The sequence below is a fragment of the Schistocerca cancellata genome, chromosome 12 (genome assembly GCF_023864275.1).
Source record: "Schistocerca cancellata isolate TAMUIC-IGC-003103 chromosome 12, iqSchCanc2.1, whole genome shotgun sequence".
NCBI classification, from domain to species: Eukaryota; Metazoa; Arthropoda; class Insecta; order Orthoptera; family Acrididae; genus Schistocerca; species Schistocerca cancellata.
In genome coordinates this window covers 105,849,545-105,866,259 of record NC_064637.1, presented here as the reverse complement: position 1 = coordinate 105,866,259, position 16,715 = coordinate 105,849,545, and the positions used below count along the sequence as shown (strand labels likewise).

The following is a 16,715-nucleotide window of genomic DNA, read 5'->3' as shown; positions in this document are numbered from 1 at the left end:
GAAGTGGGTATGTATGCTGTAAATTGGGAATTTTATTCAGTTTTATTTAATAAAAAATCCAATCATCACAGAAATCTTAGGTCTTATTGCTGAATAAAATTTTATTTAGAACAAAAGTTGCTTGTAGAGGAAGGGGTGAAGATGTTGGAATAAAGAATGTGAATTAAAACGCTCTAAGCCATCTAAATTTCCAGATTTTACTTTATTTTTGCTGCCAATTCCAGTGTCATACTACACCATCTTCAGGCTCCCTGACTGACATCCCTGACCTGACTCATTCCAATTCAAAAATAACAGCGAAGTGCATAGCTACAACCCTAGAAGAAAGGATGATCTTCACTATTCTGGGTTAAATCTGACTTTGGCACAGAAAGGGGGTGAATTATACTGCCACAAAAATCTTTGTCTTTTGCCTGACAGATATTCAACCAACATATAAAACAAATTAAAAGAATTTCTGAACGACAACTCCTACTCAACAGGTGAATTTTTAGATATGAAGTAGTAACTGTAAAATAAATAAATTTGTGTAAAGAAAACTTTCATTGAAGTGGCATGTTCCACATTATTACAAAGTGTCATATTCATGATCTATGGAATAAGTATTAATGTATGTATGTATGAAGAATCTCACTTCTTGTACAATCAATCTTGCAGACTTATACCAGAGGTCAGATTCCTCCTATATGTCAGTCAGGGGGCCTGAAGATGGCATAAGGTAACGCTGAAACCGATAACAGAAACAAAATAAACTCTGGAAATTTAGACAGCTGAAGGTGTTTTGATTTGACATTTTATACTGAACAGCCAAGGTCCCGCAACCGTGCTGCATGAAGATGAACTTGCAGAAATTTGAAGCTGTCAGATGTTGGAAACAAAATAGTGATTCATCCCTGTTGGAAATCGATGAAGGATGATGCCACAAACTGGGGCATAAAACTTGTAGGTGGAGACGGGAGCTCGAACACAGCTGGTTCAGATGGATGTAGGCTGCAGCACTTATGCAAAGATGAAGGGGCTTGCACAGGACAGACCAGTGTGGACGGCAGTCTCAAGCCAGTAACCAGAATGAAGGCCACAACAACAATAAACCTATTTTTCATATTAACCATTTTCATGCTGAAGATTTTTCACTATACATAATTTACAAATACTCAGAGATTCAAGTGTAATACTAATAAGCCTTCACATGTCGCATAAACTAATTAATGATGCAAAGTTAGAGTTGTTTCCTCCAGGTAATATGAAATGTCAGCATTTATTACACACTGTTTCTAAACTATTCAAGGGCAACAGCTAGCGCTCTCTCTCTCTCTCTCTCTCTCTCTCTCTCTCTCTCTCTCTCTATTAGTACTGTGTACCAGGTGGTACAAAATTAATTTCCCTCCTACAAACAAGTAGGACTACTCTCCTATTCACTTTGCCTGGCCCTTTCTCACAAAGTATGTGCTGGCATTTTTGTTATTTCTTTACCAGCCATTTCCTCCTGACAAAGTACTGCAAGACTAAGGAAAGTTACTATTCACTATTATTTTTACACCTAGTATATAACTGAGATGAGTCGCAACCTTCCTTTCCTGAGAGACTGTGACCGGCAGCACGGCAACCTCCGACATACCTGACTAAGAAGTGCCGCTGCTTCCCCTCTGCTCCACCCGGAACGCCCAGAGGTATAACTGCGACACTGTAGCGCGCCACATCCGGCGAGGCGGTCCACGCGATGCGGAGGGACCGCGGGGAGGTAGGAGTGGCCGAGACATCTAGCGGGGGAGGCAGCGACGGGACGGACACTGCGAAGCCGGCCACACCGCCGGAGCGTACGCGGATCTCGTACAGTGGCCCTTCCACTGCAACATGGGATTCGTGACTGTAGCACTATAAACAGTAACAATAAAAAAGTCTAATGGTGTGGTTCTGGGTATTCAACCAACTTGTTGTTTTTATTTCCTCCACAATATTTCAGCAAGGAGCCCAGTTGTCTTCTTCATACGTTGCGAGTTTTGTCAGAATGGAAATGACATACCCAGAAGCAACCGTACCAAGAAAACCTGTCCAATAGGCGTGTGATGCATTACACAGGCACACCAAATATCATTAACTGCTTTCCTGAGCACACTTGAGTACAGGTGGCCCGGAGTTGCTATTTGCCAAACTGTTCATAAAAGTCTCACGAGTGTACCACACCAGTTACAATGTCAACCAGCCAGAAGTGTAAAGTACGTTCAAGCTCACTTCAAAAGACAACCAAATTATATTTCTGTCATGGAAGTGTCAGAGGTGAACATGATCAGTTAAAAAAAAATAGCCACTTTTTTACCTGGAAGTGTCAGGAGTGGATAAGATCAGTTCAATAACAACCAAACTTTTTGGACAGAGGAATGTCAAGTGTGTGCAAGGATAGTTAAAAAATGATCTTCCACATACAAGTGTCATGGGCACACACAGCCAGTTGAGAAACCAATCAAACTTTTTTACATGTGAATTCAAGTGCCCTAGGCCCATTTCACTAGTACTAATGTATCCACCAACAGCCTCCTCAGTAACCACCTTGTTTTGCTCAGTTTATATATCATGTACTTTCCAAGCTACTGTTATTATAAGATGAGATGGCACTTTTTAGTTTGTAGATTTACAAACTGGGTTATTATGTCGATTAGTAGAAAGACAGCTATTTTTTCAAGCTGGTGCTCTTCATTTTACACTAGCTGCTGTTTCTATGAACTACTTCCTACTATGCATCCCTACATTGTGCCAGATGGGCAGGTAATGTAGGAACATGCGTAGGTAGGGTGTGTGTGTGTGTGTGTGTGTGTGTGTGTGTGTGTGTGTGTGTGTGTGTGTGTGTGTGTGTGTGTGTGTGAGGTGGGGGGGGGGAGGGGGGGGGAGGCATGCATGCTCAAATCAGAACTTAAAAAGTTCTTTCTAAATGCTAACAGAGATGCACAATCTATGTGAAAATAATCTTTGTTTCTAGTTTTGTGGCTATGAATTTCACAATTCATCCAAAATGCACTCTTGCTACTAACCACATGTACTAGTAATGAGTAAATGTATTGGTGCATATGTGTACCAGTCACTAGGTCACTGCAGAGTTTCTGCACGATGGTCGGTTATCAACTTTACATAATACACTTATTGCACATTTCTGTAGGACATATACTTTTGATCTAGGCACTAAATCACATATGTAAGTTACTTTCTGAGATCCAAAATACTTGTGTCATCAGCAAACACTGCTCTTAAATCACTTATGCAAGTCAAGAAAAGTAGTGGGCCGAGTACTGATCCTTGTGAGAAAGCATATTTTATCATACAATGTAGGCTTTCATGGCCGCCTACTGCCGGATGACCTCTGAAAATGTCTCCCGCAGATGTAGATGAAACGTTAGGTGGAAATTTTATACATCGACCCGGCCTCTCAGCCCAGAAGTTTCAACTGAAGCATATTTCATGTTTCCCCACCGCAAATTTAGTTTTTTACCTGTAGTGCAATTTGCTGAGGGGACTCTCTGTATTCTGTTGTTGACATAGGACTGATCCATCTGTGGCCTTTAAGGCCACACTATTTCAGTTTCCCTTACTGAGTTTTATGATTCACACAAATGAATGATAAAGGTCTAATTTTTTTCTTATTAATCATGCCAGAACAAAGTTGTTGAGATACTCTAATGCTTTTTCTGCAGAGATGACTACGTGAAGGCAAACTCAGCTGCTGTTAAACAGTTTTACTGTCAGAAAAAATGGACCAGTTATCTCCCCCCCCCCTCCTCCTCCCCAAAGAATAAGTGATGAGGGAGATGGGTCTATAATTAGAAATTATTCTTTTATCAACACTTTTATAAATAGGTGTTATTACTACATAACTTGGTCTTCAGGAAATACTTTTTGACTCATTGACTGGTTATAAAGGTTAACTCACACAAGATTTAGTATTTTGCCTGAGATACCACTACAGCCAGAAGAATACTGCTTTTCAATGAGCTAATAATTTCCATCACCTATTCAAGTCTCTATAGATCAGGATCACTGATAAATGTCATACAGGAACTTGAAAGGTATAAAATGGATTTAGTTGCAGTACAAGAAATCAGATGGACGGGTAATGGAAGTATAAACAAAAATAAGTATACAATAATGTATGGGGGAAATGATACACAAATACATGCACTAGGGACAGGATTTATAATAAACAACAAATTGTTACCTTTTATTAGGAAATTTGAGGCAGTGAATGAAAGGATATCTCACATTACGATTCAATGCAAATATAAGACTTTAAATGTTATAAATTGCCATGCTCCAACAGAGGATAAAGAGGACAATATTAAAGAAGAATTTTACAACAAATTGGAACAGGTATATGATACATTCTCGAAAAATTCAATTAAAATAATTCTAGGAGATTTCAATGCCAAGTTAGGACATGAAAATCATTATAAACCTACAATTGGACCTCATAGTCTACATCAGCAGAGTAATGAAAACGGAACAAAACTTATTAGCTTTGCCACTTCCAAAAACATGTTGATCAAAAGTACATATTTTGCACATAAAGATATACATAAACAAACATGGGCCTCAAGAGATGGCATCACAAAAAATCAAATTGATCATGTATTAATCGAAAAACAACATCATAAATGCATACATGATATCAGAAGTCAAAGGGGAGCAGACTGCGATTCGGATCACTTTCTTGTAAAAGCCAAGTTCAAGATCTCACTCTCAAGACATAAATGGTCTAAATTAAATGGTGTTCCTAGGTTTAATACAATGAAACTGAAAAACCCAAACATTCTCAACCAGTACATTAGAGAATTAGAAACACACAAACCTGAAGTGGAAAGTAAAATTAACAATGATGATACTAATCAAGCCTGGAACGCTCTGAAAGAAAATATCACACGAGCAACTACCTCAGTTTTGGGACATTATACTACAACTAAGAACCCCTGGTTTGATGCCGAGTGCTCGAACGCTATCGAAGATAGAAAATTAGCAAGGGAAAAATTCCTACAAAAACCAATAACACAAAACAAACTTATTTTTGAAGAGAAACAGAAACATGCCAGGAAACTCATTAGGAAAAAGAAAAGGGATTTTATGAATTACAAATTAAGAAGAGCTGAGAATGACCGTACCACAGACTCCAGAGGATTTTTCAAGAGCATAAATATGTTTAAAAGTGGGAATATAAAAAATTATGGACAGTTCATAACAGACCCAGATGGCTCCTTGCTAACAGAAAGAAGTGACATTGCTAACAGATGGAAGGAATATTTTAATGAGTTACTAAATGCTCCAACTATAAGCGTCTCTCAGGAAGATGACAATGAATATCTTACTGCTGACCCATCGGACGAAGAGCCCAGCTTAGCAGAAATTAAAGAAAGCATCAAGAAGCTGAAGAGACATAAAGCTCCTGGAAGTGATGGTATAGACACAGATATATGGAAGCTCAGTAAATTTCCTTTTGTAAACTGCTTACACAAAATCATCACCAACATCTGGAAGCAGGAACAGGTCCCACATGATTGGAAAGAAGTAGTTGTGTGCCCTATATACAAGAAGGGGGACCCAACAAATTGTTCAAACTACAGAGGAATTGCGTTACTAAACACAACATATAAAATTCTGACAAATATACTGTTAGCAAGGATAAGCCCTTACGTTGAAGACTCCCTAGATGATGCCCAATGTGGATTTAGACCTAACAGATCGACTATTGACAATATATATGTCCTAAGGATGTTGGGTGAAAAGAAATATGAATTCAATCAAAATGTACATATGCTTTTCATTGATTTTAAAAAAGCTTTTGACAGTATCAACAGGGAATATTTATGGAAGTGCATGAGGCAGATTGGCATCCCTAACAAATTGATAAATTTAATAAAAGCTTGCACTTTAAACTCAAAATACAAAATAAAAGTAGCTGGCAAACTTTCTGAAGACTTTGAGGTTAAAACTGGAGTCAAACAAGGGGATTCACTCTCACCAGTTCTTTTTAACATAGTAATCAATAGAATAATCCAAAAAGTAAAGCTACTACAAATTGGAGCACAACTGGAAAGCAAAATTAACATTGTAGCATACGCCGATGACATTGCATTATTATCTGACAGTGAGAATGATTTGAAGCTTCTTACAGCACAATTAATTAAAGCCACAAATGGCACAGGCCTCCAGCTGAATACAGACAAAACAATGTACTTTATCTTATCCCGCTATCCATCAAATAATAATGTACTGCAAATTAATAACACAGCTTTCACAAAGACAAATGAATTTAATTACCTTGGTACAATAGTAACCTCTAACAACTCCATAAAAATTGAAATAGAATCACGAATTCAGAAGGCTAACAAATGCTACTATAGTCTCTTGACAGTTTTCAAAAGTAAGTTAATATCTAGGAACACCAAACTACAAGTATACAAATCATTGATTATACCAGTACTCACCTATGGATCTGAAACCTGGACTCTCACAAAAAAAGAGGAAAACAGATTAAGAGTATTTGAACGAAAAATTTTGAGAAAAATATTTGGACCCATAAGAGATAGGATCAGTGATGAATGGAGATTGCTAAATAACAATGAAATTTACAAATTATATAAAGACTCCGATATAGTGGCCAAAATTAAAGCCAAAAGACTGAAATGGATAGGGCATGTCATCAGAGCACCACCAAACAGGACCATCAAGAAAGTGACTGAAGAGATTCCCACCGGAAGACGACCTCTTGGACGCCCACGCATGAGATACTTGGACAATATTCAAGACGATCTCAGAAAACTAGGACATGACAGACAGTGGCAAATTACTTGTAAAGACAGAGCAAAGTGGTTCAACATTGTCCATTCTGCAGCAAAAAGCCTTCATGGATTGTAATGCTTAATAATAATAATAATAATATTCAACACTTGAGTTAGCAAAAGTGATGTCTTCTGGTTGAGTGTGCGAACACTGTATTAGTAAATCTAATGTACCTTTTCTTGATCCATTTTCTCATTGGTCGTAACAAAACTAACTTGTCTACCATGAGCAAAACAAGACCAGCAGCATACGTGTCACAATTTCATCAAACCCCCAACCACAATAAGACTTCACATACGCATACATATTGAATAAACAACAATTAACAGTCACAAATATTACACAAATGTATAAAGTTATAGCTTATGATGACATCATGGGAGTATTACTTTTACCGTGAGACAAGGGCCTCTGAGAAACTATAGCTTCCTTCATCAGGCTTTTTAATCAAAGGTGTTTTGTCTTCCTTGATAACTTCAGAGACTGATAACAAGTGAATACATTTCTATGAAAGCCATAATTCACTAATTTTCAGACAGGTTAACAATTAATCCACTGACCACATCTGCAGAATGTTTTAGTCATTAGTTGTTCCTTGTCAGAAAATGGGCAAAAATTGTCACAACATTTTGCAACAGTTTAAAAAGAGATTATACCTCTGGCAGTGTTGCCTTGCGTCTACTTCTGTTCTCTGATCTGTATAGTAAGTTGCACATCGGGGAAGCAAGTAACAGAACCCTAGAGCTATTAGGTCAGAAACAATTTTTGCTACACTCAAGCATTTCTTCTTTGCACATCTACAGTTCCAAAGAGAGGCAACCCTTATCAAAACAGCACTAGTAGCTACACTGAGTCACAAATGAAGCTTACACTCTTCAGAACTTCACATAGGTCACTCTGGTACAGTCTGTACAGGTTTCATCAAAACAGGAGATGGCTGAGCCAGGAGCATCTTGCAGATTCAGTCCATTGAAATAAAATAACTCAATTACCATACTTACTAATGTGAAATGATTAGTACCTGTCCAAATTACTGCCCATATATATACTACTGAAGTATTTCAGGTGTTACAAATTTGTCCTTCTGACTCCTAAAAAAATGCATATTTATATAACCATATATATTTCTTTCTATTGATTTTTTTTCATCAGTGATCTGAAATCAAACATACTAATAAATTCAGTTTGCTTTCTACACCTAACACACTTCTTTACAAAATATATATAGTCACTTTTTTGTCCGATTTCTGCCTCTATCTGAAAGTGCTGTCTGTTAGGAAATTGTCCAGGGAAGGATGTTTCCGACCTAACTTTCAGATTCATTCGCAGCATCACACATTTCTTGTTGTGAAATACAATAAAGCACAGCACCATTAATGATCATTTACTTTTCCTGGCTAAATGTGTGACAATGTGTTACTGCATTTTGTGTGTACAGTATTGCCAATTTAACTGCTGGTTTAGGTTTCCACATTATCCTGTGATGTTCTTTTGATCTGTAGTTTGCCATACACTGATCAGCCAGAACATTACGATACCTGCCCACTGTGACATTTAGTACTGACAGCTGGCATTGCGGCCATCTTTCTGGGTTAGAAAATAGATAAGCAGAGCAGAGGAAAAGGGGAGAATCATTTGATATAGCTGCAAATGGGGAATTGCACTGACGTAAGTGACTCTGACAAAGAGCAGACTGTTATGGTCCAGTGCCTGGGATCAAGCATCTCGGAAATGGCCAAGCTGTTCAAACACTGTTGTTGTGCACAGGTATGGAAAGTAGTCGAAGAACGGTAGAGCTGTGGGTAGGTGACAATGCATCAGATGTTCAGACATTCCTCACAGAATATGCAGTACAGAGACTCGTCCATTCTGTAAAGCACAAATAAGGCCCGCATCTGTGGCAGATCTAGTGACATTTGCTGATGCCAAGCACAGGTGTTTCAGTACACACTGCTCTGCACACAGTGTCAAACATTGGGCTCCACTGCAGACGACTCATACGCATTACCGTACCAACTCGACGACACCGTCAGTTACGCTCATTACGCCGCGTTCACGTTTGCCGCCGCATGTGCCGTCGTCGTGTGAACTACTCCTCAAAAAACGCACCACGGCACATACACAGAGTGGTGGGGGTAGTAATGTTCCGCAGGCGAGGTTTGCTGGGCTTCGATGGAATCTCCAGTGGTAATCAAAGGCACCGTGACAGCTGCAGACTACAGGAACGTTATTGCAAACCATGCGCATCTCTTCACACTCGACATGTTCCCCAATTGTTCTGGCACTTTCCAACACAATAATTTGATGTCACAATGCTAGAACTGCTACACCGGTATGAGAAGCTCGGAAGAGAACTCGCAAATTCACCTCATCTGAAGAAAACAGAACATATACGGGATGCTATCAGATGCCAGTTCTGCCTAATTGAGACACTGGCCCGTAGTCTGTGGGAACCGTGTGACTTGTTTGTAGACATCTGGTGCGGCATCCCTACCTCTGGAAGCCTGCTGAGGGCTTGTCAAATCCTCATTGTGCAGAATTTCTGCAGTATTGCACTCTAAAAGTGGACATAAAGTTTTGGCTCATCAGAGCATGTATGAGGAGCATTTGAAAAGTCCATACAAAAATAACAACTACTTACGTGTTTGGAGTAAACCTCTTATTTTTCAGCATAGTGCCCTCTTAGACTTATACACTTCGTCCAACATGTTGTAATTTGTTGATCCCTTCCGAATTATAGGAATTGATCAAGTCTGCAAAATATCTATTAGTTGCTGCAATCACCTCCTCATTTGAATAAAATCTTTGTCCCGGCAGCCATTTCTTCAAATTGGGGAGCAAATAGTAGTCCGAGGGAGCCAAGTCCGGAGAATAGGGGGGATGGGAAATCAGTTGGAATCCTATTTCCAATAATTTTGTGACCACAATTGCTGAGGCGTGTGCTGGTGCACTGTCGTGATGGAAACGGACTTTTTTGTGGTCCAAACGCTGGCATTTTTCTTGCAGCTCTGTTTTCAAAAAGTACAATAACGATGAATAATATGCACCTGTAATAGTTTTACCCTTTTCCAGATAGTCGATGGGGATTATACTTTGCGAATCCCAAAAGACAGTTGCCATAACCTTTCCGACTGAAGGAACAATCTTCGCCTCTTTTGGTGCAGATTCACCCTTGGTAACCCATTGTTTAGAGTGTTGTTTGGTCTCAGGAGTATAGTAATGTATCCGTGTTTCATCCACAGTGATGAAATGATGCTTAAAGTCCTGCGAATTCTTCCTGAACAGCTGCAAACCATCCTTGCAACACTTCACATGATTCCGTTTTTGGCCAAGCGTGACCAATTGCGGAACTCATCTTGCGGATAGCTTTCTCATGTCCAAATTTTTATGCAAAATATTATGTACCTATTCATTCGAGATGCCCACAGTACTAGCTATCTCACGCACCTTAACTCTTCTGTCATCTATCACCATATCATGGATTTTATCATCCATCACCACATCATGGATTTTATCAATGATTTCTGTAGTCGTAACCTCCACAGGGCGCCCAGAACATTCAGCATCACTTGTGCCCATATGGCCACTCTGAAAATTTTGAAACCACTTATAAACTGTTCTAATCGAAGGTGCAGAGTCACCGTAATGTTTATCAAGCTTCTCTTTAGTCTCCCGAGACGTTTTGCCTTTCATAAAGTAATGTTTAATCATCACATGAAATTCTTTTTTGTCATTTTTTGACAATCACTCGACTTCCTTGATACCTTGATTCACATGAATGCCAATCACAAAGAAATAAGCCAACATGGCTGAAACTTGGTGAGCGTTCTTTCCAAAGATGCTACTAACTAAACATGACCTCAATACACTCTGATGGTGCCATCTCTTGGACTTTGCATGGACTTTTCAGACGCCCCTCGTATGTTATGACATACTGTTCCTGTCCATTTGTATTTCTTTAATATTAGCTGCATTGTCCGGGATGTTTAGTATCTACCACACTAAGTGACTGGCCCTGTGCCCTGTTGTCATAGCAAATGCAAGCTGCACAGGGAACTGCAATGGCTTTAAATTGGAGGGCATATTTGAATCACTGGGTGTCAATAGAACATGCCAGATGAATACGTTTTCACCTGCAGCATTCATAAAAATCAAGTTCCAGGCTTCCAGTTCTGACTTCTGCAAATGTACAGCAACTTCAAACCAAAAGTTTACCAATAACAATTACATCATAGATTATGCTTTGGCTCCTTACTTATAAGTGTCTCACTGTATTTTTGGAGAATTTGTCTTCTATTGTTTCACCTCAGTTTTCACTGTTTCAAGTAGGGCTATGTCTGAGCATGACTCAAACTGTTCAAACAGTTTACATCAGAGTTTGGGAAATCTCGGGCTCTGTTCGGTCTTTTCATCAGCCTGCAATCTAGTGACTTTTGTTGGTACTATATCCATGACTTACCTTCGTGTGTATAGCACTTTGGATTTTAATAATAAAAGTAATTGTGAAACATAACTGAAATATCTTCTAGGGTATATGTCACACATAGCAGTGGCACTTGATCAATAAATATGAGTTTGCGGACATGTTTCTGTCAGAAGGAGGAGGAGGAGGAGGAGGGATAAGTTGTTAATGAGATACAGAAGAGGGGAGCAGGTGGAGGTGAGATGGATGGAACAATTTACATAGCCTGCAGTGGCTGTTGTTGGCTGATACTGTATAACTAACTCCTGTAGACCCCTAGCAGCTGGCTCCCCTTCATTCGTGGCACTCACACCAGTCAGCTCCTGTCTGCAGGTACAGCTATAAGCTTACCTAAACCCGTGAGCACCGCACGTGTCGCGTTGGCGTCGTACGTGAAGGGGCCGACCTCTGAACTGCCACGCGGCCTGTACCACAGCTGTACTCCATCGTCAACCGAAGTATTCGGCTTCTTCCATGCGACCTATGCAGGATAAACACCAGTTCCCAAAATACAATGAATTGAAAACACTGCACATTTGAAACATTTTTCAGCTGCTAGCACTGACAAGAAAGGCAGTCACAGCATCTGGGGAATAGATAGTAAAGGTATAAATTCCCTCAGTACTTGTTGCTCTAGGAAAATCCAAAATTTTAACTTTTTGCTAAAGAATATACTAGGATATTCAAAAATATTAACCTGATGTATTTAAATTTTATTTCATGAAATAAAAATTGGAAATAAATAATCTATATACAGAAGGAACCAGAAAGTTTTAAAGTTCTCAAACACAAGTTATAAATATATGGCTCTTCGCTTGCCACCGAATCATATTTTGTGTATACCACAGTATTTTCTCAAAGCAACTGCTCAATATCATCAGGCAGTGGCTCTTTGTTACTGCTGGCATGTAGAAATAACCAGTGTCCGTATTGCACACTCTGTATGGAGTCCTCATTTGAAAGTCACACATGTGCAATAGAATTGCCTGCTTACAAATAATAATGTGTTCAAAGTTTTCTGAGCATACCAGGTGTGATCAAAATTAATGGGAATTTTTTAATTTCACAAGTTTCATACATCCAATTTTCTATTTTTTTTTTTTTTTTTATCTGGTCAATACATGTGCTCGTGATGTAAATTTGCAATTTCAGCTCTTTTCAGTGTTTAGTTTATTACTGACAGTAAAAACAGTCATATATGTTTTCAACAGCTCTGCCAATTTCTACTTTCAAAAAAAAAAAAAAGGATCATACAATATGCATTAAATTTTGTTTGCAAAATGGAATAAAGTGCAGCACGTTTGAAATGTTGAATATGGCTTTTAGCAAATCTGCTACAATTAAGGCAAGAGTTTACAAGGGTATAAATTTTTCAGAGAGGGCCGAGAAGTTGAAGTCGACAACCGCCCTGGACGCGCTACCACATTAGTTACTGAGGATAATGTGGAATAACTAAATAAAATACTTCTGGAAAAATTGCAAATCACCATCAGCGAAGTTGCTGATGATATCAGTATATCCTTCGGATCATGCAAAGCAAATTGTTGAGATGTTTTGGGTATGAAACGTGCAGCAGCAAAGTTTGTTGTGAAATTGTTGACTTTCAAATGACGCCACATAGACATCACTTAGGAATTGCTGAATGAAGTCGGCAATGATCCTGAACTTCTCAAGAAAGTTAAAACAGATGATAAAACATGGCTATATGTATATGAAGTTGAAAAAAAGAGCCAATCGTTCCAATGGAAACTGCCTGAAGAGCCAAGAACGAGAGAAGTTCGACAAAATCGATCACGTGTGAAGGTTCTTCTCACTGCATTCTTCAATTACAATGGGATAGGGCATCATGAGTTCCTGCCTTATGGTCGCACGGTCCATAAGGAACACCACCTAGAAGTCACATGCCATTTGCATGAAGCAATCTGAAGGAAAGACCAGAATTGTGGTGAAATCACTCACGGACATTGCATCACAACAATGCTTCCAATCTCACCTCGATGCTTGTTCCTAATTTTTTGACAAAAAACAAGCCATTATGGTACCTCAGCAACTGTATTCGCCAGACATGGCCCTCTGTGACTTCTTTCTATTCCCTATGCTGAACAGAACCATGAAATGCCACCATTTTGCCACCATCAATCAGATAAAAAAAGAAATTGATGAAGAAGCTAAACGCCATACTGAAAAGTGCGTTCCAGAGGTGCTTCCAAGACTGGAAAAAGTGCTCGCATAACTGTATTACATCTGACGGCGATTACTAAAGGACAAAGTTGATGTTGTTGAATAAATAAAAATTCTTTAAGAAACACAGAAATTCCCATTTCTTTTTGATCACACCTCATATGCCAGATGTCATCTCATTTGCTGCTCAACTGTTCACACTACCCTATCCTGTGCTATTATCTTCAATTCTGCATAATTATTGCAACTTACATCTATCCAAACTTGCATACTGTATTCGAGCATTGGTCTCGCTTTACAATTTTTACTCCCCACCAATACTTCCCTCCACTGACACATTGACGATTTCCTCATGTCTCAGGATGTGTCCTATCAAGCAATCCCTTCTTGTGCCAAAAATAAGTCCTGTTGTCCCCATTTTGATCTGGTACCTCATTATTAGTTGTTCAATCTATGTATCTAATCTACAGCACTCTTCTGTAGTACCACGTTTCAAAAGCTTCTATTCTCTTCTTGTCTGAATTGCTCATTATCCTTGTTTTATTTCTGTACAAGGCTACACTTCAGACAAATACCTTTAGAGAAGAGTTCCTAATCATTAAAATTATATTCAATGTTAAAAAATTCCTCTTCTTCAGAAACGTATTTCCTGCAATTGCCAGTCTGCATTTTATGTCCTCCCTTCTTCAGCCACTGTCAGTTATTTTGCTGCCCATGTAACTAAACTAATTTTATACTTTTAGTGTCTAATTTCCTAATCTAATTACCTCAGCATCACCTGAATTAATTTGTCAGCATCCCATTACCCATTTTATTTTAGATGATGTTCATTATCTATGTTTTACTATTGCTGATATTAATCTTTTAACTTCTTTTGAACACACTATCGATTCTGTTCAGTCACTCTTTTGAGTCATCTGCCGTCTCTGACAGAATTACAATGTCATCGGCAAACTTCAAAGTTTTTATGTCGTTCCCTGAACTTTACTCCCCTTTCTAAATTTATCGTCAGTTGGCCTTCACGCTGTTCAATATGCAGACTGAATAACATCAGGGATAGGTTACAACCTTGTCTCACTCACTTCTCAACTACTGTTTCTCCTTCATGCCCTTTGACTCTTATAACTGCAGTCTGATTTCTGTACAAGCTGCAGATAACTTTCATTCACTGTATTTTACCACAGCTACCTTCAAAAATTTCAAAGTATGTCCCGCAGGGACCACAAACACAAGATTGGACTAATTACTGCCCACAGAGAGGCATATAAGCAGCCATTCTTCCTGCACTCTACATGCACCTGGAACAGGAAGAAACCTTAACTAGAAATATCCCTTTCCAAGCACTTGACAGTGGGTTAAACAGTATATATATATATATAAATGTTTGTTTAGAACCTAGATCTGTTATTGTCACTAGGAGGCCTTTTGGAAGATCAGTGCTCTGACCTGCAGCACAGTGGCATTGACGCGTGTGACGACCAGGGCGACTGCCACGGGACTCCCACCCGTGCCGCCACCTGGCCCCTCGTCCCCATCCACACTGCCACTGGGCATCTGCACTGTGACCCACGGCAGGTCTTCCGTCGGGTAGCCGCGGCTTGTCGCCGCCAGGACTCTGACGTTGTAATGTCTCCCCGGTTCCAAGCCTGTATGGGAACAGTGTTTCATATAATCACACAATGCTGTTTATGATGATATGTTTTGGGCACAGAACAGCAAGGTTTTTAGGTATCTGTATGAAAATTTTGTGAGATGCATGTTGATAAAATATATGTCCCAGAATAATAAAATTTGAACAACAATCAAAATTACAAAAATGGCCCAAAAACATGTGTGCATGCACACACAAAAATAATATATTTTGTTAAGCCAAGAAGTTACAGTTAGGAACAAAAAACATTGAAAGTATTAAAATAGCACAGCACATAGCTGCAGCCAACTTATTGCTGGAATAAAAAGGATGGGCTGCCCACTGGGCAACACACAAAAAATCTTCAGTCTAAAAGCTTAGGCTACAGTAGAGACAAAACACAAAAGTTCGGGAGGTTTACCACACTTGCCTCATCACCAGCTGAAATAGAGTACCCTCTCGTCACAACATAAAAGGCACTCACTTAAAATGTTACATGAAGTGATTACGAGCCACAGGCATTGCAGACTGGGAGATCCTCTTGCTGGAGTACAAAGCAATAAATAGAGGATGGTGGTCTACTCAGGGGTGGGTAAATGGCACAGATTTTAGTTGTACAGGCACAGGGTATCTGTCCATGCCACATTCCTGTGCCTTCAGTTTCATCCCCTACTGCAGCACTCTTCCTCGTAGGCTCTCAAATCTAAATTCTCGTAATTAACTGAATCTGCATAGCAGATTATCAGTAACTGCGCAACGGTCGAGTTTGGACATCATATGACTGATGCCGAAGATTGCAGAGTCACACCGACATGAGTTAGTTAGCTTCTGCACCAAGTGTAACCTCTGATTTCTTTGCTTAGCACTAAGATGCACATTCTAAGGCTGCACAGTAATTGATAAACAGTTCAGCAGCTTTGGATAGCTAAGCAAGATTAGATTTGAAAACTGTCTATTTCTTTAGAGCCTCGGCAACAACTTGTACAGTATGGAATAGAAAATTAGGCGTTCCAAAGAGCCTTACACTGTGGTGTAGTGACTGTAAAACCAGTGTGACAAAGTAATTTTATTTATTATTACAGCTCCACATTCTGCATTTCACACTGGTACAATGACATGGATTTCAATAGTTTGAATTAGTGAAGCATTGACGTTGTCAGGAGGGAGACAGTGGTGGTAACGTAATTTATTAAATAAAAAACATTTTAATGTGAAAAACTTTTAACACCTAGACCACAATTTTTTTTGTACAACTAAAGCGTCATGACTAGTTTCAGTTACTTTCTACAACCATTTTCAGATCTGTAAACTTCTGCATATTTTATATGGATGACTATTTTTTACATAATGATTCATTATTCCTTTGTAAGCCACAGAATCATATTGCTGTCAAATTTTATGACCACTGATCACATAGCTTCATTTATAAAATAACTATATACTGTTTGGTTTGTCACTTTAAAGTGCCCACAGTCATTATGTTTATAAGAGGCTTCCAAAACAGGACTTCATAAACCAGTTTTCCAGTTCTGCTTCTGGTTGGTAACGTAAACACTCCAAAATTGATTTGGAAATGTGGTTCTAGTTGCCAGATTTCAACTTCCGCAATTGATTTTCATTCCC

General features: G+C 39.0%; 1 protein-coding gene across 1 annotated transcript in view; it reads right to left on the bottom strand.

The window, feature by feature from the left end:
- Positions 1-16,715, bottom strand: part of LOC126109491 (protogenin A-like) — a 288,364-nt gene that overhangs the window by 62,512 nt on the left and 209,137 nt on the right. The window contains exons 10-12 of the mRNA XM_049914516.1: positions 14,909-15,108; positions 11,633-11,762; positions 1,619-1,847 (exon numbers count right to left, since the gene is read on the bottom strand). Coding sequence (XP_049770473.1) covers positions 1,619-1,847; positions 11,633-11,762; positions 14,909-15,108 — 559 coding nt within the window. The remainder of the gene's footprint in view (positions 1-1,618; positions 1,848-11,632; positions 11,763-14,908; positions 15,109-16,715) is intronic.